This window comes from Candida parapsilosis, contig 006110 (genome assembly GCF_000182765.1).
Source record: "Candida parapsilosis strain CDC317 annotated contig 006110".
In the NCBI taxonomy this organism is placed as follows: domain Eukaryota; kingdom Fungi; phylum Ascomycota; class Pichiomycetes; order Serinales; family Debaryomycetaceae; genus Lodderomyces; species Lodderomyces parapsilosis.
This window is the reverse complement of record NW_023503284.1, coordinates 267,359-290,714: the sequence shown is the minus strand read 5'-3', so window position 1 is coordinate 290,714 and position 23,356 is coordinate 267,359. Positions and strand designations below refer to the sequence as shown.

General features: G+C 39.2%; 14 protein-coding genes across 14 annotated transcripts; 3 read left to right on the top strand and 11 right to left on the bottom strand. All coding sequences in view use genetic code 12, as the record gives it.

Annotated features, from left to right (window-relative positions):
- Positions 1 to 534: 534 nt before the first annotated feature.
- PGA42 (Pga42p) lies at positions 535 to 1,203 on the top strand (the record flags this gene model as incomplete). Its single annotated transcript, XM_036811904.1, has 1 exon — positions 535 to 1,203. One exon carries the CDS (start codon positions 535 to 537, stop codon positions 1,201 to 1,203), a length of 669 nt encoding a protein of 222 aa, XP_036668294.1.
- Positions 1,204 to 1,751: 548 nt separating this feature from the next.
- On the top strand, positions 1,752 to 3,458 carry ALO1 (D-arabinono-1,4-lactone oxidase; the record flags this gene model as incomplete). Its single annotated transcript, XM_036811903.1, has 1 exon — positions 1,752 to 3,458. One exon carries the CDS (start codon positions 1,752 to 1,754, stop codon positions 3,456 to 3,458), a length of 1,707 nt encoding a protein of 568 aa, XP_036668293.1.
- Positions 3,459 to 3,540: 82 nt separating this feature from the next.
- CPAR2_701360 (uncharacterized protein) lies at positions 3,541 to 6,282 on the bottom strand (the record flags this gene model as incomplete). Its single annotated transcript, XM_036811902.1, has 1 exon — positions 3,541 to 6,282. One exon carries the CDS (start codon positions 6,280 to 6,282, stop codon positions 3,541 to 3,543), a length of 2,742 nt encoding a protein of 913 aa, XP_036668292.1.
- A 340-nt stretch (positions 6,283 to 6,622) lies between these two features.
- Positions 6,623 to 7,463, bottom strand: PRE8 (proteasome core particle subunit alpha 2; the record flags this gene model as incomplete). The annotated part of the gene is made up of 2 exons (XM_036811900.1): positions 6,623 to 7,331; positions 7,420 to 7,463. The coding sequence occupies 2 exons, from the start codon at positions 7,461 to 7,463 to the stop codon at positions 6,623 to 6,625; spliced, it is 753 nt and encodes a 250-aa protein (XP_036668291.1).
- Positions 7,464 to 7,670: 207 nt separating this feature from the next.
- ELF1 (Elf1p) lies at positions 7,671 to 11,195 on the bottom strand (the record flags this gene model as incomplete). The annotated part of the gene is made up of 1 exon (XM_036811899.1): positions 7,671 to 11,195. One exon carries the CDS (start codon positions 11,193 to 11,195, stop codon positions 7,671 to 7,673), a length of 3,525 nt encoding a protein of 1,174 aa, XP_036668290.1.
- Positions 11,196 to 11,376: 181 nt separating this feature from the next.
- On the bottom strand, positions 11,377 to 12,762 carry CPAR2_701330 (uncharacterized protein; the record flags this gene model as incomplete). The annotated part of the gene is made up of 1 exon (XM_036811898.1): positions 11,377 to 12,762. One exon carries the CDS (start codon positions 12,760 to 12,762, stop codon positions 11,377 to 11,379), a length of 1,386 nt encoding a protein of 461 aa, XP_036668289.1.
- A 128-nt stretch (positions 12,763 to 12,890) lies between these two features.
- Positions 12,891 to 13,367, bottom strand: CPAR2_701320 (uncharacterized protein; the record flags this gene model as incomplete). The annotated part of the gene is made up of 1 exon (XM_036811897.1): positions 12,891 to 13,367. One exon carries the CDS (start codon positions 13,365 to 13,367, stop codon positions 12,891 to 12,893), a length of 477 nt encoding a protein of 158 aa, XP_036668288.1.
- A 265-nt stretch (positions 13,368 to 13,632) lies between these two features.
- CPAR2_701310 (NAD(P)/FAD-dependent oxidoreductase) lies at positions 13,633 to 15,066 on the bottom strand (the record flags this gene model as incomplete). The annotated part of the gene is made up of 1 exon (XM_036811896.1): positions 13,633 to 15,066. The coding sequence occupies one exon, from the start codon at positions 15,064 to 15,066 to the stop codon at positions 13,633 to 13,635; it is 1,434 nt and encodes a 477-aa protein (XP_036668287.1).
- Positions 15,067 to 15,691: 625 nt separating this feature from the next.
- CPAR2_701300 (NAD(P)/FAD-dependent oxidoreductase) lies at positions 15,692 to 17,101 on the bottom strand (the record flags this gene model as incomplete). Its single annotated transcript, XM_036811895.1, has 1 exon — positions 15,692 to 17,101. The coding sequence occupies one exon, from the start codon at positions 17,099 to 17,101 to the stop codon at positions 15,692 to 15,694; it is 1,410 nt and encodes a 469-aa protein (XP_036668286.1).
- Positions 17,102 to 17,404: 303 nt separating this feature from the next.
- SCO1 (Cu-binding protein) lies at positions 17,405 to 18,310 on the bottom strand (the record flags this gene model as incomplete). Its single annotated transcript, XM_036811894.1, has 1 exon — positions 17,405 to 18,310. One exon carries the CDS (start codon positions 18,308 to 18,310, stop codon positions 17,405 to 17,407), a length of 906 nt encoding a protein of 301 aa, XP_036668285.1.
- A 346-nt stretch (positions 18,311 to 18,656) lies between these two features.
- Positions 18,657 to 20,354, top strand: CPAR2_701280 (protein-lysine N-methyltransferase; the record flags this gene model as incomplete). Its single annotated transcript, XM_036811893.1, has 1 exon — positions 18,657 to 20,354. The coding sequence occupies one exon, from the start codon at positions 18,657 to 18,659 to the stop codon at positions 20,352 to 20,354; it is 1,698 nt and encodes a 565-aa protein (XP_036668284.1).
- A 53-nt stretch (positions 20,355 to 20,407) lies between these two features.
- Positions 20,408 to 20,983, bottom strand: PHO88 (Pho88p; the record flags this gene model as incomplete). Its single annotated transcript, XM_036811892.1, has 1 exon — positions 20,408 to 20,983. One exon carries the CDS (start codon positions 20,981 to 20,983, stop codon positions 20,408 to 20,410), a length of 576 nt encoding a protein of 191 aa, XP_036668283.1.
- Positions 20,984 to 21,220: 237 nt separating this feature from the next.
- On the bottom strand, positions 21,221 to 22,246 carry THI13 (4-amino-5-hydroxymethyl-2-methylpyrimidine phosphate synthase; the record flags this gene model as incomplete). The annotated part of the gene is made up of 1 exon (XM_036811891.1): positions 21,221 to 22,246. One exon carries the CDS (start codon positions 22,244 to 22,246, stop codon positions 21,221 to 21,223), a length of 1,026 nt encoding a protein of 341 aa, XP_036668282.1.
- A 379-nt stretch (positions 22,247 to 22,625) lies between these two features.
- On the bottom strand, positions 22,626 to 23,318 carry CPAR2_701250 (uncharacterized protein; the record flags this gene model as incomplete). Its single annotated transcript, XM_036811889.1, has 1 exon — positions 22,626 to 23,318. One exon carries the CDS (start codon positions 23,316 to 23,318, stop codon positions 22,626 to 22,628), a length of 693 nt encoding a protein of 230 aa, XP_036668281.1.
- Between the last annotated feature and the right edge of the window lie 38 nt (positions 23,319 to 23,356).

Genomic DNA, 23,356 nt, shown 5'->3' with positions numbered 1-23,356 from the left:
CTAACACTAACAAAGGAGTAGGGAAGTGTATTTTCCCACATTGCAGGTGAATCGTATGTTTAATCATTCAGAAAGTTTACTTTTGTAAAAGCTTGGCCAATTATATGCCTCGAATGAGTTAAAGTTAAAACGCATGCAAAAATTCGACAATAGAACAAAATGGGGAAAGTAAGTGGCTCCTATTCAAGCATCGTAGCACTTCGCTCAAGATAGTATTGCGTCACAGGATCATATTCATTTCCCCTCACCCCGAATGTGTCTTAATGACAACATCTGCTTAAAATATTTACACATAATAGCATTCATTCTTATTAAAAGAAATACATCGGAATTACCAAAAGTGTATTCACATACTTTTAGTTCAGGTCAAAAGTATTATGACTAACAAAGTGTTTACACTTTTCTTCTCTTTCGTAGTTTTTATATAAAACGAGCTGGGGGGTTTTCAAAAGAATTTGTTTTTTATTTTTTTTTTTTTATTTTCTAATTCACCAAATCCCATCTCAATATATTGCAATCACTTTTCATCATAAAATGGTTTTTGGAATCGTATTCTTATTATTTGTGTCGCTTGTGGTTGGTCATCTAGAATTGCTCAAAAGGGATGAGTATTGTGAATTCTTGAACTTTGAAGTTTGTCGAATCAGGGACAAAATTAGATACTTTAGTTGCGAATTACCTTATAGCGACCTTAATGATGATAATGATGATTATATCTATGAGGATCACTCTGTTAGTGAGCAAAAATTTATCAGATACATGTATCAGTGTATGTGCAAATTAGATCATGATTTTTTTCTCATTTGGAGTGAATGCAATAGACAATGTGGGTTTGACGGAAGCGGTGTTGGCGTGACCCCGGAAGCTATTCAAAGTACAGTATGTTCAATAGCTCTGGGAGCTACTGAGTCTTCATACATTGAAGATTACGTTTCATCAATGGATGCAGAAATATCACGAGCTCAGACGGACACAGAGGGAAGTTACCACATAAGTGATTGGGGTGCATACAATGATATATACAATAGTACTGATTATTCTTCACAAGTTTCTTCAATTTTGAAGTCTATATCAGATTCAAAAAACAAAAGCGAGTCAACAAAGTCTTCCACAGCTACGACAACAAAGGGGTCTTCTAGTAACATCGCCGTTACAGTTGGTTGTGGCTCGTTGTTTTCATTAGCCTTGTTGGCTTTATTGTGATTAATTACTATTACTTTTTATATTTAACATAGCTATATAAACACCTTTGCCAATTTTTATCTCCTCTATCTCTAGCCGGTGCATTGTTCAAGTGTACAATGTTATATTTTGGATGCAAAAGATCAAAATTCTGTTCCTCATGCGGATCCGAGAGGGAGAGAGGAAAAAATAATCGGCGTTAGGTAAGTCCGATTCGGAGAAATGCCACATTTGACATATCTGAGATCATTTACACGACAAATGGGTATAGAAAGCATCGGTCCTTTGTTAATGTGGAACCCTTGTAGTTATCGGTTTGTGTAAGGTAAGGCACAAAATGTATCTATTGAGTCTGGTAATTGGACCAGGCAATGTGGTTGTGTCGTAAAACCACCTTTGTGTTTTGCCAAAATATTTCGCGACAATGAATTGTAATTACACTAAGAGAAGCTTTTTGAAAATGCAACTATAGACGCAACAGGTGAGCAAGGAAAGTTGTAGCCCATTTTCACCCCCCTGACAAATTGATTTCTTTCATTGCACATTGAGTATCACTTCAACTATAGGTAATGATATTCACCACTAAATCTAGAGGAGGTGAAGTCCCCGACTCCTTGAAACCATTCACCACTAATAAATTCATTCACAAGACATGGGCCGGTACATTCTATTGTCAACCACAAGCCATATTTCAGCCTCGCAATATTGACGAAATTAAAGAATTGATTAAGCAGGCCAGATTACATCACAAGACTATTATGACTGTTGGTTCTGGCCATTCACCAAGTGATTTAACCATGACAAAGGAATGGTTGTGCAATTTGGACAAGTTTAATCATGTGTTGCATCAAGAAGAGCATTGGGGCCCAGTGCTGGAGGGAAGTACTGAAAAGGAGGTTAAGTTTGTTGATTTGACTGTTGAAGCTGGATGTCGTGTTTTTGAATTGAATGAGTACTTGAAACAACACGATTTGGCTATCCAGAATCTTGGTTCAATTAGTGATCAATCGATTGCCGGGTTGATATCTACTGGTACCCATGGATCTACTCCTTATCATGGATTGGTTTCACAACAAGTTGTCTCTATAACTTTTTTAAACTCTGCGGGGGAATCAATAACTTGTTCTTCAATTGAAAAATCAAACTATTTCAGAGCTATCCTTCTTTCATTGGGTAAGCTTGGTATCATTACTCATGTTACTTTACGTACGTGTCCTAGATACACCATCAAATCAGTGCAAGAGATTATCCATTTCGACACATTGTTGTCTCAATGGAATACTATTTGGTTAGATTCGGAATTTATAAGAATTTGGTGGTTTCCGTATACTGATAAATGTGTACTTTGGCGTGCCAACAAGTCGGAAGACGCCATATCACCACCAAGAGAATCATGGTATGGATCTACATTTGGTCGGTTTTTTTATCAATCATTACTTTGGATTTCGGTACACTTGTGGCCACTGTTAACTCCTCATGTTGAAAGATTCATTTTTGAACAACAATATGGGAAAGTGGAGACATTGGGCCAGGGGGATGTTGCCGTGCAAAATTCAGTTGAAGCTTTGAATATGGATTGTTTGTTCTCACAATTTGTTAATGAATGGTCAGCTCCATTGGTTAATGGAGTTGATGTCTTGACACAATTGAAACAGGTTATTACAAATGCAACTGCATCAAGAGAGTTCTACGTTCACGCACCAATTGAAGTTAGATGCTCTAATGTCACTCAATGCAATGAACCTTTTGTGGATGATGAAGGTAAAGCGTCATTATATCCTTCTCAAGGTTGGTTATCAAAGAGATCAAAGACAAGTGCCGGCCCAATTCCAGGAAACAATTTACGTCCATATTTGGATAACTCACCACGCTTACCTCATAAACAAACAAACTCGCATCCAACAAATGATGAATTAACCGTGTTTATTAATGCAACAATGTATCGACCATTTGGCACCAACGTGTCCACTCATCAATGGTATCAAGTTTTTGAAAATATCATGATTAAAGCAGATGGAAAACCACACTGGGCCAAGAATTTTATTGGTGTAGAGGCGGAAAAACAAAGCGATGCTGATGTTGAAGATGATTTACATCAACAGTTGGAATTTGGCGGGAAGCCATTTTATTCGATGATTGGATTCAAGAAGTTGATGCAGAGTTGGTTTGGTCAGGATCTTGTTGAGTTTAATAGAGTTCGTAAATTGACCGATCCTGATGGCGTTTTCCTTTCAGGGAGATTGTGGGCTGATAGAAATGGTATTTTGTTGGACTAGGAGAAGGAGAAACTCATACATATATATTGAAACAAAGCTACTCTATCAGCGATTTCCACTATATATATTAAATATGCCTATCCTACTTGAATGGAGCTTTTAATGGATCAATGACAACACCTTGTTTGGTAATGACTCTAGGCATTGTCAATTTCTGATGCGTTTCTCGACTAGTCCATTCTTGTCCCACTGGCATACGCAACGAACGTTCATATTGTTCTCTAGTTTCAAAAGGATATGGAACATCCAGTGATTGATATTTTAGAATCTTTTTGTTTAATTTTTCATTTATAATGACATTGGATAGATTCTTGTCTTTACGTTTATCGCGTTGGGCAACTCCATCAATCTTGCGTATGAATTTACGCTTCTTATTTCTGTTCCCTTTTGAAGACCCCCCAGCCCAATCACCCCATCCTGGCAAGGTTACATCTTCTTCTTTGTCATCTTCATCTTCAATCATACGTTTCTTCTCCAGCTGGAATTCGCTAATTACATCATCACCAATAAATGCTTCTTTGATTAATTCCTTTTGTTTGAACATTGCTGGTACTGAATCGGTATCAATATCTTCTCCTTCATCCGGATCATGTTCATCTTTATGGACATCGGAAATAGCTAGGGTATTGTTGATATCAATGAGAGACTCAGTGTCATTGTGGCTCTTTTGCTTACGTTTGGCTATTTTGGCGGCTGCTTTAGCAAGCTTGGATGAATTTTCATCAATCATAGTGGTGATTTTAGTTGATTTCTGTCGTGGTTCGTTATTAGAAGTGGATGTAGACGAAGCGAGCCAAGGATTGGATTCATCAACTTGAATTTTTTCAACTATTACTTTATCACATCCATCATCTTCAGGAGCTTGTTCAAAAACCTGTACTTTATTGACTTTGGCATTAAGCGACTTGGCATTATCATCCTCAACTTGATTTTTGATTTCCTCATTCAAGTCCATATCATCGATAGCAGCCGCATTATACACCCGTCTACCGGTATTTTTCTTGATATTAACCAGCCCATTATCTTCCTCAAATAAATCAATACCGGTGTCTTCCCCATTTTCCAATCGTCTCAATTGCTCGATCTGTTTAAGATTCTCTTCTTTTTTCCTCTTTTCAGCATTCTTCATAAAATCCATGGCCATGACCCCCTTGCCAATTTTGCTTCGATCCACAATTTCATCATCTTTAGCATATTCGCGCTCAAGTCGATCCAAATTGTCGTCACTATAAATTCCTTCATCATCATCGTCGTTCCCTCCTCTTTTTCCTAATTGCTTCTCCCTTAATCGCTCACCCTGCCTCAACATCTCTTCCAATTCTTCTCTATTTGATGCATCTTTTGATAATCCACTTTTGATCATTGATTGTGCCCATTTCAGTTGAGTCTTGTGTTTCAAACTCATTCTTTCTTTAGCTCTCTCCATATCGTGGTCTTCTTCTTCATCAACATCTTCTGCCTCATCACCCAATGCTTGATTTCTCAATCTTTCTCTCTTTTTGATCTTGTGGTACTGCTTTGATTTAATCTTTTTCAATCTTTTGGCTCTACGTTCATCTCTAAACATCAACTCCCTCATGAGTCTTAATTCATGAGTACGTTTGCGCAACTCCTCAGGTGACATTTTAGCCATGGCTATTTCTTCAAATGTAGCTTCCTTTTTATCGTCCACTAGTGCAGACTGCGTGAGTAAATCATTAACCTTCTTTTCGAGGTTGGTTGTTGGGGTATGATTATCTGCTCGGAATGTCAATGCTGAATCGTTGATTTGATCCGGTTGTTGCATGGGAAATTTCAATACTTCAGCTTGTCTGTTTTGCTGAACCGTGTCACTCCATTTACTCACTTCCTTTTTGGCTAAGTCATAAGCAGCGCCACGATCGTTTCTTTGCTGGATACGTTTGGGTAATGGTGTAGCAACTGCTTTCGCATCTTGGTCAATGAGGATATTGTCAACACCACTGACATCTTTCATCATGTCTGACAATGACAATTTTTGACCATTGGAAGGTACACTGAACTCATTCTCATTTCGAGTTTCAGCAACAAACTTTTTACGCTCTTTAGGTTTCGACAACTCTAGTTCCTTCTTCAACAATCCTGTGGTCTTGACAAGATCAACTTCATTATTTTCATCGTCTGACGCATGTGCAAAGACATCTTCATCGTCTGATTCGTCCTCTTCTGATTCAGACTCCAGGTCAGATGTGGATGCTTTGGTGGTATCACCCCAATCTTCCTCCACTCCGTTCGGATCTTCTTCATCGTCATCATCGTCATCACTTTCTTCATCTCCACTGGAGGAGCTCTCAGATTCCCATTCATCATTAAGCACTAATTCATTGGACTCTTTATTGCCTCCTTTAACTTGTGCTAGATCACGATCACGATCATCCATATCCCAAGCTTCAGATAAGGTTACCAACTGTCCCTCATCAATACTATCATATGCATTTTCATCATCATCAACGTCTATGCCGCTCTCACTGTCACTGTCTTGTCCTAGTTTTCGTTTCTTAGCCTTGTCTCTTATCGTTTGCGAAAACTTACTATTCAATACATCATAATCGTCATCACTTGCCAACGCTTCATCGGAATCAATCTCTTCATCAAGTAAATCTTCATCTTGTTGTCCATCGTTTAAAAACTTTCTTGCATCTAATACACCTTCTTCAAATGGAACATCATTGTCTGATTCATCATCATCAAAGTCGCCTGGGTGATTCTTTCTTTCTTGTCTCTCGGCGATTTGGTAGGCGTCGATAATCTTCCTTGAGCTTCTGGTTTTACCACTCTTTTTCATTCCCTTGCTTTTCTTTGCCATGGTTGGTTGTGTGTAGCTTGTCAGAAGAAGTAGAAGATGGAGATGCTCTTCTCACCAACTTCTCTTTTTTTTCTTTTTTCATCTGAGGGGATTTTGTGCAACCATCTTCATTATCCAACATTTGGCCATGATATGCTCTTCTAACGAAGGAGATATCAGCAATGGCGAAGGATCATTGTGTTGAGCTCGAAAGCGCCGTAAAACAAATTACAAATGGAAAACATTCATTATATGGCCAATTACCATTCATTTTAGCTTCTATTCGGGCACCTACAAGATCACAAACACTACGCATGCTTAAGTTTCCTCTTCTACTATGTCAAGCATGTATAACGCCTACTTACAATGAATCTAAAATATCATTAATCTCATCGGCACTCAACTTTTTAAACCTCGGACCTTCCACATTAGTACCAGTAAAACCCAATAATTGTTCTTGTGGATCACTAATAACAGCAATATCTAAATTGTCACCAATCAACTCTCCGTCAACACTTTCCTTCAATGCTAAGAGTGACACATGAACAGCATCCTCCAATTGCAAATTCTCATTCCATCTCTTTTCGAGGAAAGTTTTGGCGCTATTTGCCGTCTTCCCTATGGCAGTTGCCTTCCATGGAAAATACGAACCACTAGGGTCAACTTGATACAATTGAAATTTCTCCGAAAACTCATCATATCCACCAACTAATAGTGATACACCAAATGGTCTTATACCTCCTGATTGTGTACTTTCTTGCATGACTTTAGCAATTTCTTGAACCATGATACGTACTGGTGGATACTCATTATAGATTAATTTGTAGTTGGTTTGAGCCAATTTACGAGCTTTGTCAACCAATACTCGAAAATCTGGTCCCATTCCACTATAGGTCATACCAATGTTTGGAGTTATATATTCAACTTTATTGTTGACATCTGATTTATTGAGTATCGAGTTCGATTTACGTTCCGTGGCCAAAACAACACCATTATCACATTTGATTCCAATTGTAGTTACACCTTGTTTGACTGCATTGAGGGCGTATTCAATTTGTACTAATTTACCACTAGATTGAACAGAGTTAGTACATTTGCCTCTGGGGGTGGTTTATACAAGCGGGTGGCCTGTTTTCGCTTCTTCAATTCAGTACATACCTAGGTGAGAATGTAGTCAATGAGAATGAATATCTATCAGCCATTGCGATTGAGTTGCAAGCGGATCCAAAACACAAGTAGAAGTTTATACTCTAGTGTCGTTTTATTCGCCTTCGATCTCAATTTTTCTGGTTTGGTGCAAAAAAGAATTTTTGAAACTTCTTACACGACAAGTACATGCTCGACTTTCTTTTGTAATTTCAAAATCTATATCAATTTAAACTCTATAAATCTCTCACTACATCTAATTTTTACTCCTCTTCATCATCAGTGTCGACTGGTTTTGGTGTTCCCTTAGGCGAACTCAACCACTCAATGTACCTCAATCTTCTTCTTTCAGCTTGTGCTTTCTTTTCATTTCTAGTCATCTTCTTCTTTCTAGTTCTGACTTTGATATTAGCAGGAGAATCATCATCATCAGCACGTTTCTTGATCTCAGGTGCTGGAGACCCTTCAGCCGATTCATTTCCTCCATCTTCAAATCTCTGCGAATCAACAGCAACAGTTCCTTTTTGAACAACCTGTCCATTTTCAACATGCCATTGCTCAGGACACAATGCTCCGACGAATTCATTGTTGTGTGAGATCATAACAACACCACCTGACCATTCTCTAATTGCGATGGCCAAACCTCCCAAAGAATCACGGTCTAAATAGTTTGTAGGTTCATCCAAGACCAACAAGTGAGGATTATTCCACATTGCACCGGCAATAACAACTTTGACCAATTGACCACCAGACAAGGATCCCATAGGTGTATGATCAGCAATGTCTCCATCTAAACCAACATCCTCAAAATGTTTACGAATAACTTTCGGACTCAATTCTCTGTATCCCAAACCTTCCCTTGAAGCTTCGTGATCATCAAACTTTTGTATAAGTTTGTCAAATCCTTCTTTTAGTAAAGTTTCCCTTGGGACCCAGGAGTTGTACTTTGGCAACCAATACTTCCACTTGACCTCGTATTGGAAGGATTTCTTCAACTTTTGTCTTCCGACAATAGCCTCAACTTGTCTTTTACCCCTACCGTCACCAATATCAATCTCCTTTTCCATCATTTCTTTCTCTTCATCAGATATTTTTCTTGACTCTTTTAACAAAACTTCTCGATCATCACCAAATCTATAACGCCATTGCAAATATTGATTAGCTGTCTTTTCCCTATGTTGTTCAACATGTTGCAAAGCGTGTTGAGCAATGTACCCGATCCTCAAATTTGGATGTTTTTCGACTTTACCCTCAGCTGGGATTAACTCACCAGTAAGCAACTTAATCAAGGTAGATTTACCAGCACCATTGGGCCCAACGATGGCCACTCTTGAAGATAATGACAACGAACAAGAAACGTTATTCAAAGATGGTTTGGCGGCACCGGGATATGTGAACGTCACATTCGACATACGAGCAACTGACCTTGTACTTGATTTGACACCGGTAAGGATCCCTGGTGGCGGGAAAGCCATCTTGACGTTGGAATCAGTCAATGTGTAATAAGATTTTCCTTCTGGTTTGACCTTGACAAATTCAGATAAGTTACCCTTGTAGTATGCTAATTTCTTGTTTTCATAATGGATGATGTCAGTACACACGGCATCAAGAAATCCAGAATCGTGGGATACTATCAACGATGTAATTTCAGTATGGTCAATAAGGTATTGTTCCAACCATTTGACATTTCCAACATCCAAATGATTCGTAGGCTCATCCAACAATAATACATCAGCATGCATCAACATTGCTCTGGCTAATTCCAATTTCATCTTCCATCCACCAGACAAAGATCCCACATTCTTCAACAAGGTCTCTTCAGAAAACCCAACATCAAACAAAGCAGACTTGATTTCATCTTTTGCAACATTGGCCAATTCAGGGTCAGAAGCAATAAAGCTAACCAAGTCCATATCTGCTTCCGATCCTTGCAATCTATGCTCAACAAAACATGTTTTTAACTCATCGGCAGAAGGGAATCCCTCCAATTGACCTTTCGAGATGGCTCTCATCAAGGTGGATTTACCGGCACCATTTCTGCCGCATAACCCATACCTATGTCCCTTCAAAAGTCTCAAGTTTGTTTTGTTCAACAACATACGAGAACCATATGCCAAAGAAAAATCGGCATTGACGATTTCAATTGCACCATCATCATTAACACCATCCAGAGTGGATTCTGGGTTGAACAAATGCTTAACATTGGCAGTGACCGCCTGAGCATACGCTTCGTCCTTGGATATCATTGTCAAATATTCAGTCAATCTCTTCCAATCGTTGACATGAGCATCAACTTGAAGGACTTTGCCTAGATATTCCAAGTAGCTACTGTTGACACATGATGGCGCTTTCAACTCTTTTGGTAAATTATCAGTGTAAAAGTTTTCTGCTTCCTTTAAACTGATTCTCCCATGAAACTTACCATCCGTTTGTTCGGCCTCAGCATCCTTCAATACTTTGTATGCCTTATCAGCCAACTCTCTGACCTCGGGCAAAGAGGCATTATTGACGACTTTCTCGACACCAGGTAAAAGGATGGGGATGAATGTCTCAATCTCTCTCTTATTATTAACCAATCTTGTCAAGTTTTCAGTAACCATAACAGTTTGCCTCAATTGTTCATTCGATGAAGATGACATTTTCAAGGACTTGTCCAAAATGGGAACCAACAAAGATAATGCTGGTTCAGTAACCTCTGCAACAAAAGTGACTGACGAAAGGTTCTTGATGCACTCGGGGACTTGTTTGGGGTCAGCCAACGTATCAACAATCAAATCATACTTGTTTTGCAAATCTAAATTGTCCAACACCTTGACAAATTTTTTCAATGTGGATAATCCCGACTTTGACAATTCAGGTTTAAAATCGGTAGATAAATCTGTCAATACCGGAACCACATCAACAAACTTTAATTCCAAGATATCAGCGGGGATTGTATCGATGATTTTATTGAAATTTTCCAAAGCTGCAACTTTACAGTTCCATTTGGCACCTGATTTAAAGATTGATAAATACTCGTCCAATACCACTGATCCTAAAGCTTCCACAGGATAGATTCCAAATAATGCATCTGTAGCAGACTTAGCTGCCTTCACCACATTCTTATCCTTATCGGTGAACATGTCGTATGCTGTTGCAAAGAATTGCAAAAGAAGCCATTCCTTTGGAGTTTGTCCACCAAATTGGACTGCCAATTGCTGAATAACAAGTAACGCACCTTCTTTGACCAAAGGTGAATTTTTCGGTTTCAATAAAGATTTCAAAATATCATTTAATTTCCATTCATTGATAATTGCCAAGTCGTTTTGTTCAGCGATTTGGGTCACAATCGTGTTAACCTCGGTCTTGACCTCACCAATCTTACTTGCTTTTTCTATATTGGTCAAATTTTCATGAAATGGGACATCAATATTCAACTTTGAAAGTGCAGTGTTCAAAGAAGTTAAAGAAGTAGTGGATGCATTTGGGTTAGGCGTGCTTCTTCCACTTGTAGGGAGTGAGTCAATAGGTGAGGCAACAGATGAGCTTTGGTTACTTTGCGACAGCTTGTTGTAATGCCTGTTCTGATTATAGCCCTGGTATTGTTGTCCTTGGTAAGGTTGTCCTTGATATTGTTGACTTTGGGTGGGTTGATAACCTTGGTACTGTTGTGGCTGGTACTGGCCTGGTACAAATGTGTTATTAAAATTGTATTGCTGCCCACCAGTATTGGCATTTCTGTATCCGAACGTTTTCGGCTTTTGTTGAGCCTGTTGTTGCTTCACAAAGTCATCGAAGGATTTGGACATGCCGACTTTTGGGGTTGTAGAATATTGGATACAAATCAAAAGAGATCTTTCAAAGAAGAGTTCTGATTAGAGAGATGCCATTCATTTTTGTGCCACGTGAAGTAAAAAAAATTTTCCAGTTACATACTGAAAAAAAAGCCGCACGCGGGATTGGACATTATCCATCCATTGAGCTTTGAGCTTATACACTTGAAACTTGCTTCAGTAATAAATTCACTTTACACTTTTGATCTCCAATTTGGTATATCACATCGTAACTTCCCAAGCGTGGAACGCTGTCATTCTTGTTTCGATTTTTGCTGAGTGAAGATGATGCAGATTTTGTAGATTTCTTTGGTGAAGATGGTGGTGGAGACTTTGATGCATCACGGTTCCAGCCAACAAATGTGATATCTGACCCTCCTTTATTTTTGGTAAGAAATTTTCTATTGAAACTGCCAATTTCCTTGCATTGAAGTTGTTTATCAATGGTAATTTGGTATGCTTTTGACAAGAATGATTTTGTTCCGTTGGAAAATCCACCAATGGCTAAGCCAAGCACCCTCCCTTCATCCCCGGATGCAGTCATGTCTATTATAGCACTAGCATTTATTTGTGAAAAACTGCTCTTTGCTGGGATCAAAACGTTTCCTTGACCTCCTCCAGCAGGTAGCACGATTATATCTTTCTCAACAATGATATGGGTGTCGTGAGGCAATGCGAAAATGTTTTGAACATCTTTGGGTTGGCTTATGGTCACGTCCTTGGTGGATGTATTCCCATCCATTGATGTTGTGATAGTCGTCTTATCGTCAAGAGTGGTAAGCACGATATTGACTCCATCGTTTTCAAATGATCTGGTTGAAGCATTCTCGTGCTTTGCCTCTATTTCAGGTTGTACCTGTTGTATATCCCCACCATCTATAACTGTGACATCACTCTCATTAGTGATGGAACGCTCCAATACCTCCTCCATACAATCACCTGCTTTTTCAGCTTTATTGTTATTTCCATCATCATCATCATCATCATCATCATTGAAAAATTGGGATATAAGATTAGATTTTGGTGAATTGGGGCCACGCCCAAACACGAAATCGTCTTCACTATTATCAATCATTTCTTCAATTTCACGCTGATTTGCTTCGGATATGTTCAATTCGCCCAATCTAGTTGATGGCGACCTTAGCAACGATATAATCTCCTTCATAGAGTCTTTCAATTGCTGTCTAGACTTCTTGATCGATTCCAAATCTGGCTCTGATGGGGTGTTTGTAGCAAGGGGCTCTCCTCTTGCCAGATTGTCCCTGTTCTTGCTTTTTAATAGTCTATTTTCCTTCTCCAAGCTTTCAATCCTCGCTTGTTGTTTTTGATTGGCATATTTCAAAGTTTTAATCTCACCTTCCAAGTGCAAAATTTTGTACTTCATCTCTGACTTTTCCAAATTGGTCATGATCTTGAACCTCTCTAGGTTTGTAAATTCTGACGTGAGGTAATTGATTACTCCTGGTAGAGTATAAGCTGGTTCATTCAGATTTTGTGGTGACTGGCTACTGGCTTGATCTTTCCATTGTGTTTGCGAATTCATTGGTCGAGTAGATCGTGGGGGCATTTGCTTTAGAATGAAATAGAAAGATGGATTAAGGCTCTATTCTAGTGATCTTGTGTATGTTGTATTGTATTATTTGTATTATAAATTGTCCTTCTACACAATAATTATTTTTCTGCATTCTTCTTTGCGCTTTCATAAATCCAATCATTCAAGCCATATCTATTTCTAGCAATCTCAATAGCATAAAATTGCATCCTCACAGCAAACATCGTTGTATCTTGACCATACTCTTGGTCGGCTTTCAATCTCAAAAGTGTACCAAAGTTGAACTCTTCAATATCGCTAAAACTCTCGATAAAACTTCTCCATTTGGCTTTACCTTGTGAGGATTTCATTTCATCCTCATTAATTGAAGCAGCTGCTGACTTTTCCTTAAACTCTGGGAAGTCCAATAACAACTTGCTAAAGATGTCATCGTCATATTTAGTGAGTCTCAATTGCGATCCGGGGACCTTCTCCAATAATGACCAATATGTTTCAGCTTGATGCACTGCCTTCACGGCAAATTGCATTTCGATCTCCTCCATATTCTCGGCCTTTTCAGGGTCGATTGCTTGACCTCCAACTATAAATTCCGACATCGTTGTTATCGTTGTTCTTCTTGTTGCTGTTGTTGCTTGAAAGAAGCGAAAATAAAGTAGGAGATTTCAAAATGGAAAAGATGAGAAGAGAGCGGAAAATCCGGTGGAGCTACCATTTATAGGAACCCATTCCCTTTTTGCAATCGATGGCAATTCGTACCGGTACAAGAAAACTCATTTCATGACAGACTACAAACAAATGATCAAGGAACATGTAACTACAAACCGAAAACAGTTAAAAATAAAAACAATCAAGCTACTCAACTTACAATTTCAGGGAAGGCTTCAGCAACGCATTTAATACCCAATCAGCCTCTCTAATTCCACTATCATAGGCACCATGAACACACCCAGTGCCTTTCAGAACCGTATGTTCACCAGCAAATCTAATATTGCTGCCTTCAAGGCCCAAACTTTCATGTTCCATCGCGTTCAAAAGTGCTAGATCCGCAGTTTCTGCTGGTATGGCAGTATACGAACCTCTAATGAATGGGTTTTTTGTCCAATCGGTGACGAGAGTATTGACCGGATCCTCAATCGGCTTGATCGCAATCTTCTCAAGCATTGGTTTAAAGTACGTCCAAGCTTCGTTTGGATGGGACTCGAGATAGTTTGTCAACGGAGAAGGGGTGAGAATTGCCAAACTACCGCCAAGCTTATTTGGGTACAACTTGGCATAATTGACCACAAGTGCAGGAAAAGTAAATGGGGGTGGGAGCTTTTCTAATGCGTGATCCACCTCTGAAGCTTCAACTTTGTTTGGGAAAACTTGGAAACGTTCTTCTTTGTTGTCCCACCATATACGGTCAAATTCGAAAAACACTTTTCCCAAAGCAGCAAACCCCAAATTATCAATCACCCCTTTCAAAGGTTTTGGCAATGGTGGACTCCAGGTAATTCCATATTCATCATTAGAGTCCAACTTCAAGATTGATAAAGGAACCGTGACTATCAAAAAGTCAGTCTCAACTGTCAACCCATTCTTTGTTTCTACCATAATTGACTTTTTGGCATGCATTTCTTGAGTGATTGACCTTACAGGTTGTTTCAAAAGGAAACATGAATCAGGAATCTCTTTTTTTAAAGTGTCAATAAGAAACGTAAAACCCTTTTTGTTGAGTAAATTACGTCCCTCATGTTTCAAGAGTGCCATCCGACCACTAGCTTTGACAGACGGAATTCCGTGCCAAATCTCTAAGAGTCGCATCCCTCTATTGAGGTATTCTTTTTGTTCTTCTGTGAGAAGCTTTTCGTGTGCTTTGATATACTCTGTGACCACTTCATCACAAGAAAGATCAGGTGTCTCATCATTGAAAAACAAAGGAAAGAACTGAGAAGCCTCCTCCAATGCCCGATTTAATTTCGAGCTTGAAACATCTAAAACCCCATCTTTGGTAAATGTGGGTGCATCCAAATCGTCATAGTACACATCTCCCACCTTCACCAATCCTTTTTCTTGCAAATCACGTAGTGGAGTATTGGCCAATGTGTCATGATACCACAACGCTCCAAGAGCATATTTGATTCCCAATTTAGAATCTTCGATTTTGGTGTCCTGAAGACGACCTCCAACGCGATCCTGAGCTTCGAGAATCAATAAGTCATTCTTGTCAAGTTTTCCGGATGAAAGCAACACTTCTGCAGCCTTTAAGCCTGACACACCGGCACCAATGATAACAACCTTAGCAGATTTAGACATGATTGGCTTGTGCTTATAAGTTTGGAAATTTGCTGAGAGTTGACCATCTTGAGAAAAATTTGGCACATATTTATATCGACACCAGCGGCTAGTTCGGTTGTACAACCCCATCGATTCACTTCGAAAGGCGAGTGTCAGCTACTTTGTGGCAACTGACTGGATTTCATGATTGCTGTTTTCTTCCATACACGAGTACATTTTTTAAGGATAGCTGTAAGTTTTCTAAAATGATTCTATTGCAATTTCACGATCTATAGAAATTCTCTTTCCACGTTATTACCTAAAACGGTAGGGGGAGGAAAGTCCCATAGAAAAGAAACGGAGTTAACTGCGGACGTAAATTTGCAACCTTAGAGCACACAAACAAATGAAACTTGCGTCATTTTAACTACAAAAGGAAACACTCATTCCGTGCCTTGCTGGCCCTTCACAATAGTTACAAGTGTGACCTGTTCAACGTTAACTTTGATCGTCAATTGATCAGTTGAACTCATTTCAGCTACACCCTGTTTTGTCTCAGTTTAATACCAAGAAGATTCTTCAAAGTCAATGTGTACTCTCCAACAAAGAGCCTCTACTTACATACATATAAACATACATAGACGCGATAGATTGAGAGCCAAAATTAATTACCTTTTAATGCATTCAACACCCAGTTAGCCTCCCTTTTACCGCTGTCGTAAGCACCATGAACACACCCAGCACCTTCGGCAATGGTATGTTCACCCGCAAATCTAATAACCGCATTTCCAAGTTCCACCCCCTCTGGCTCGCCAGAGCTTGAGTGCTTGGCATCTATTTTTGTGAGCAACACACTATATGAGCCCCTAATATACGGGTTTGTAGTCCATTGAGAAGTTATTGTACTTATAGGATCTTGCACCGGCTTGGTTGCAATTTTTTCAAGCATTGGCTTAAAATAAGTCCAGGACTGATCTGGGTGTGACTCAAGATATTCAGTCAATGGTGCTGGCGTGAGAATCACCAAACTTCCACCTTTATTGTACAATCTAGAGTAATTGACAGCCAATGCAGGAAACGAAAATGGTCTTGGTGTACCATCAGATCTAAACCAGTCACTGGAATCAATTTGATCTGGGAAAATCAAAAAGTGATCCTCGTTTTCGTTCCACCATACATTGTTGAATTCGAAAATCACCTTACCTAAAGCAGCAAAATCAACAGTGTTTATATAATCCAGCGTTTGAGAGGGCAACGAAGGAGTCCATTTTATTCCATAGTCATCATCTTCTTTCAACTTCAAAATTGACAATGGAACAGTCACAATCAAATAATCCGCCTCGACTTTTAAGCCTGATTTCGTTTCCACTTCTACTTTCTTCTTGGAATTTTCAAGTTGATTAACAAATCTTACCCCCTCGTTAAAAAGGATACATGATTCTGGGATCTTCTCCTTCAATAACTCAATGAGAAATGTGTATCCCTTTTTATTCAACAAATTACGTCCAGTATGACTCTCCATCGCCATTTTGCCATTGGCTTTCTCGGCAGGCACACCATACCAAAGCTCAAAGTATCTCATTGTTCTTCTGATATACTTCTTTTGTTCGGGTGTAAGAAAATGCAGATGTTTATTGACATATTCCTGAACCACTTGATCACATGAAGCATCAGAGTGATTTTTCTTGAAATACAAACCAAAGAATTGACCAACCTCTTCCATTACCCTGTTTAGCTTTATCCCTGACACATCCAATAATCCATCACTTGTGTACGCTGGACCATCTTTGTCGTCGTAGTAGACATCATCATCGTTCAACAATCCCGCGTCGAGTAACTCGTGTAGCACGCTATTTACCAATGAATCGTGATACCACAATGCCCCAAGAGCATAGGGGATTCCGAGCTTGGATTGGTTGAGATGAGAATCTTGGATACGACCTCCTATATGATCCTGCGCTTCTAAAACAACAAGTTCATCTTTACCTATTTTGCCGGATGAGATTAATGTTTCGGCAGCTTTCAAACCTGAGACACCTGCACCGACAATGGCAACTTTAACTGATTTTTTCATTGGTAAATGGGGACTAAAAGCTCAATTGAATGTGTAAGAACTAGGAGGACACAGAATTTTTCATTGTCATTGTAGACAAATATGCGGTCGGAGGAAAACCCTCTTACCGGCGCGGCATCAATCCCGCCATAGACGAGCTCTCATGTCGTTGCACCAATCAGATCACATCATAAAACATGTCCAATCAATTGCATTTGTAGCCAGATTGTTGGAAGCATCTTTACGCTTAGAAACACTATCGCTACACCAAACATACCATTACTCTTAAATATTCACTATTTACAAGACATCAATTCTTTCAACCTATTTATAAAGAAATCCAAACATTCCCTTTTGCTTTGCTTCTCTCTCTGCTTTTGGGATATACGCCTCTGACATTTCAGTAATTTTCAAGGCACTGTCGGGAGCCAATGCTTCTCTTCCAATAACATCAACAAAGTTACCCTCTGGATCTAAAACGTAAAAGAAAATTGAATGATCAACTAAATAATCTTGGCCTGGTTTGACATCTGGTGGGGTTGAAAAGTAAACTCTGTATTTTTTACAAGCATTCTTGACTTCCTCATAATCACCAGTCAATCCGATAATGCCTGGGTGGAAATCCTTCAAGTACGTTTCCACAACTTTAGGGGTGTCTCTATTTGGATCACAGGTGATGAAAATCGGTTGGATTTCAACTTTGTTCTGTTTGAGGATATCCAACATATCTCCCAACTTGTCAAGCTCTTCGGGGCACACATCAGGACAATGAGTAAATCCGAAATATAAAATTGAAAACTTCTTTCCTTTTGGATCAACAAGGTTCTTTTCCGTGAATGGGTTCCCATTGGTGTCAATCAAATTAAAAGGTCCTCCAATCAATGGGGTTCCAACCTTTCTGTTTTGCTCCATTTCCTTGTGACGTTGTAGTCTGGCTTTCTCTTGTTGGAAAAAGTATGTACCTATACCACCAAATACGAGAAGGACAACTACGGCTTTCCAGGTAGCAAACTCCAACCCACTGCCCTTGTTGAATTGTTTCATTGACTCTTTTGAACCACCAATTGCAACTCTACTCAAGGGTCTTCTTTTTGGTTCATCTGACTTTGGCTCATCTTGAGAGTTGGATTTGGGGGACTCCTGTAATTTGAGAAGGGAAGACGAGAATGGTCTCACCAATGGCAAACGAATAGGTCTAATTGACCTGGTTTGTTTAAAGATAGCTCTCATTATCATTGGTTATTGGCCGTTTTTGAGGAACTGAGAATAAGGAAATTAATGCGTTTTTTTATAGAATGTTTATTTTGCATGATTTCCACTCTACACGACCCAATAATTTCAAAAATCACCAGATGTGCAGAAGCAAAATGAATTCAATAGAATTTTGATAACGAAAGGAAGTTTGTCTTCGTAAGGTGTTAAATGCGGGGAAAGCGGCTATATGAAAGCAATACTAACTCCCCTTCCCCTTCCCATTTGTTGCGTTCATGAAAGGATCAATCGGGGGCATCGAAGGTTGTGGATTTTTCTCTTCTCGCAATAAAATCTCTTCTTCACAGCACGTTTGACAACGAAGATGGAAAAAATTGCCAGTTTGTTAAAATGGGCCAGTGACAATGGTGCCACTATCTCAAGCAATCTAGAATTCAAGGAAATCAAACCCAATTATTTTGGGGCTATTTCAAAATCCAATGGTAAAGCCTCAATTCAAATTCCGAGGGAGTTGGTGGTTACATGTGATAAGGGCATTGACCTATACAAGGATACATACAAAAATGCAAATCACAGCTCTTTGTTGAAGATCTATCTTTGCTACTCGAGAACTCAACAGAGCTTTCATCAACCGTACTTGGATACACTTCCCTCGCTTCAAGCGATTGATTCGCCGTACATATGGTCGGCTGAGGACAAGGCATTACTTAAAGGTACAAACTTGGGAAACTCCTTAAAAGAGAACATTTCCTCGTTAGTTGAAGAATGGTGGAATGCAATTAATCTTTTACCCGAGGATGTGCCAAAACCAGAGCAACATTTTATCAACTTGAAATTTTATTATGAAAACAAGTTTTACACCGACGACGATTATTATAGCTACTTTAACGAAGTTGATACCAGCAACTGGACTAGTTTTCCCAATTATCTTTGGGCATCACTCGTGCTCAAAAGTAGGGCTTTTCCTGCATACATTATAGACCCCAGCTTACCTAAAAACGAACCAATGTTGTTACCTGTTGTGGATTTGTTGAATCATAATCCCAAAACGAAAGTTCAGTGGAGTGGTACAGATGGCGGGTTTCTTTTTCAATCCGATGATGCATCCTCGGGGGAGGAGCTTTTCAACAACTACGGTCAAAAGGGAAACGAAGAATTGTTGTTGGCATATGGGTTTGCTATTGAAAATAACCCTGCAGACTCGGCCGCTTTAAAAATAAAGATTCCAGACTCAAAGTTGCAGGTGGTGAAAGATTTGGGCATAAAATTGCCATCTATACACGATTATACAAATTCAGTAATTGACCAAGTCTCTGACACAAAGCAAGAACACAACGAGAGTGTTCTTTTCTATATTAACCAGGAACAAATTCCAAAAAGCTTGATCGAATTGTTTCAGGCTTTGGTGCAAAACCAATGGGAATCGGGATTTACTTTGCGTATGCAACTAGCAGGCTTGAACCATCTTAGAGCAGCGTTGGAGACAAAAAAGAAATTGATAAACTTGAACGTCCCTAGTGATACGGCAAAACATCAATACATCTGTTGGTATGTTGAATCACAAAATACAATTTTTGCTTCAGCAATCAAGATCATCAAGAGACAAGAAAAACAGCTTCTTGGTGAATTCAAATCCGATTTGATTTCTTTAAAAAGTGTTTACAAAAACGATATCAAGTTTCAACAATCGTTACTTTTCTTAGGCTTTAGCTCATACGAGTCAATTTTAGAGTCAGAATTCCAAGATCAATGTTGGTTACTATGGTTGAATCGGTGCTATAACAAAAAGCATTACAAAGATGAGTGCCTTCCACAATGGATTCACGAATTGTTTGTGCATCTAAGAAAAGTGACTGATATTTCAGCCCAAGAGGTACTAAATTTTAAACCAATTCACGATGCTATTCTTCCTGACTTGGTTAAAGCCGTTCCAGAAATTTACGCAGTAGGAGATTGGTCAGTTGCTGAGCTAATAGTCGCCGGCAAATTACTCGACATGATATCTTTCACGCGTGGCAAAGAGCAAGAATGTATCATTGTACATCAAGACTACGAAACGTAAAATAGCTTGTGTAATATATAAAGTAGACTTATATGTAAATTGTTTTTTTATATCTAATCCTGTTTAATACCACCAGCACCACTAACTTCAGCGCTTTCAACAGAGGCCTTGTCTGTTTGTACACCGGCACCTCCGGTCAACATCTCCATGAAACCAGGTGCGGTTTTGAAAGGTCTTTTCAAATCACCAGTGGCTGGAGATCCATAAAGGTGGATCTTGACAATGTTTGATTCCAAAGCTGACTTGACACCAGAAACACTTTGCATAATCAATGGGTTGGTGTATTTCATGTAGAGATGCATGAAACCCATCATGGCCAAACCAGTGAAAATACCTTTGACTTGGCTGTTGACTTGTTGCAAATCGTATTCCTTGACAGTGGTGACAACTGCTCTTGGCTCAGTTTCACCACTCATAGGGTTAGCTGGTTCAACGTATTTAATAGTTGTCAAATCATTCTTTTGATTGATTTTAAATCTAACGATAAAGTATACGAGGAAGGTGATGACTTGGCATGAAATGTAAAAAGCTCTAACGTAAAACAAAATAGTTGGGTCTTCCAAGTCCAACTTCTTGGCAACCTGCATACCAATAAGCATGATGGCAATGTTTGTAACAGCTGGATTCATCTTGTGTTGTGGAACTAGTTGGTCGTGATGTACAAGAGTGTTGTTTGGTGATGAAAAATTATTTCGATTGTCCTGAACAGCGCCTTCACAATTTTTTTTTTTTCTTTTTTCTTTTCCTTTTCGGCGGCTTAAGGATGAACAACAATCGGAGCGAAGACAAGAGGAAAGAGGGTGTATACGTCTACAATGTTTTGAAGTTAAAGGCGGAGACGACTTGAATCGATTTAAGTAGTTTACCTAAACACCAGTGAGAACTAATCTTCTACAACCACCACAGGCCTTACATTCCTCTTGATGCTTGAGCATGAGCTCTTGAGCCTTTGTTGGGTTCTCAACCTCTTTTGGCTCTGGCCATGACAAGTACTCGTTGGTGTAATTTGGCTTATAGTCTTCTGGCAAAATTTCCAATCTCTTACCATAGTTGTTAACCTTGTTCCAATCACGGTGAACATTGTACAAAGAATCGGAAAAGTATGCAAAACATCTTTCAAACTTCTTTTTGTTCAATTCAGAAGTCATTTGGGGTTTAAAGTTACCGTACTCTTCCCAAGCCTGTTGAGGATTTGCCAAGACGAAATCAGTGGCAGACTTGATAGCTTTCAAGAAGGCCCTGATTTTTTCCGGGTTTTCAGCAATAAATTTGTCATTGGCAATGTACAAGATAGTACAGAAACAACAGCATCCTAATTCAGCCAATTTATCAATTCTCAACATCTTGGCTTCATTCGGATTCTTTCCTTGCTTTTTCAAAGCTTCTTCCATTTCAACTTGTTGGATACATTCAATACCAATACCGCAATCAATGCTACCTTCCAAAATGTACTTTGCAACATTCATACCACATCTAACGGCAGTGTAATCATCTGGAGTCATACCATAGTGTTTTGTCAATTCATCTATTTGAATTTTTCCAAATTCACCAACGTATCCAATACGCTTGCCCTTGAGAGATTGGAAATCAGTAGTGATACCTGACGATTCCAAATAGCAAACACCGGTGAATGGCTCATCCAACAATGAACCAATTGAGGTAACTGGGAAACCTCTAGCTTTAGCAGCCAATGTATGAACCATAGCCTTTAAGCCCATGTCAACTTTACCAGAACCAATCAATTCGGTAACATCAGATGGGTTGGATGGTTCAAGGATAGCAACATCCAAACCTTCTCTTTTGAAGTAGCCTTTAGTTTGAGCTAAAAAGATAGGAATGTGGTAGGGAGTTGCTTCCCAGTTAAGCAAAAAAGTGATTTTGTTAGTAGACATTGTGATCGATTGTTGGTGGTGGATATTTCATTTACCTGATGAAGGGACGAAATTGTTGCCCATTTATACACTCAGGAAACATAGAGTAAATCGCTGTAAGAGCATATTCGGAAGGAGTTTGAGTACTTTGCAATAATCGAATTCAAGGGAGGGTGAGAGCGTATGCACTAAGAGTTCCATTCAATGCGCATGAGAAACATGCCGGCAATAATGATTAACCACCACACAAAGCAAGATAACGCCCGATTTGACTGAGCTAGGGTTATTTTACACTTTTGGCCAGGCAGAGAACCTCTCTATACAGTTAAAGGAATGAGAGAAACGGGAGAAGGAAAATCGAGTCTACGGTGTTACGATGCAATTACAGAAATTATTTTCTTCACTCTATGTACGAATAGCATGCTTCGAAGAAGTTGCTTTCCAATTTCAAAGACTTGATAAATGTAGACTCGTATAGTGAAGTGGATCTATGGTCCCCATTGGCTTCTAATCTAAGACAACGTTCAACTTCATCGTTCAAAAATCGAACCCACTCCACGAAGTTGTCACCGCTGTGTAAATCAATCCAGGTTTGAAACTTGCTGGGCAAATCTTTGGCAATGTTGTTTGTTTCTTGATTGTATTGAACCCATTCTAAGTACACTTTCTCCATAACAAAGCAAAAAGTGATCAATTCGGAATAGGAAGACGATTCGTTGATCAAGTACTTTAAGTAATCAATGTATTGATTGACCTCTGGCAAGACAAGTGATTCATTCTTCATTTTAGTCACAGTTGAGAGGTCCAATTTTTCCAAATCTTGCAATGTATCAGCAAAATAAGTATTTTCATCCTCTGCTAGAAAACCAATTTGCTTAGCCAATCTGATTGACGCTTTTGGATCATCACATAGGGCCAAGGTCTTTCCAAGAATGTTGAGACTATAATTGAAGAATTGTAAATCTTGAGTGAGGTAGACATACAACTTACTGTCAGAAAGTGATCCCAGGCACAACTCATTTGTGAGTGGGTGTCTGGTTGCTCTATTGTATTCCTCTCGGTTCTTGTCAATCAACTGTTGAAGGTAAGTCATCACACGTGCTAGTTTGGTCGCGATAGTAGTGTTGGGTT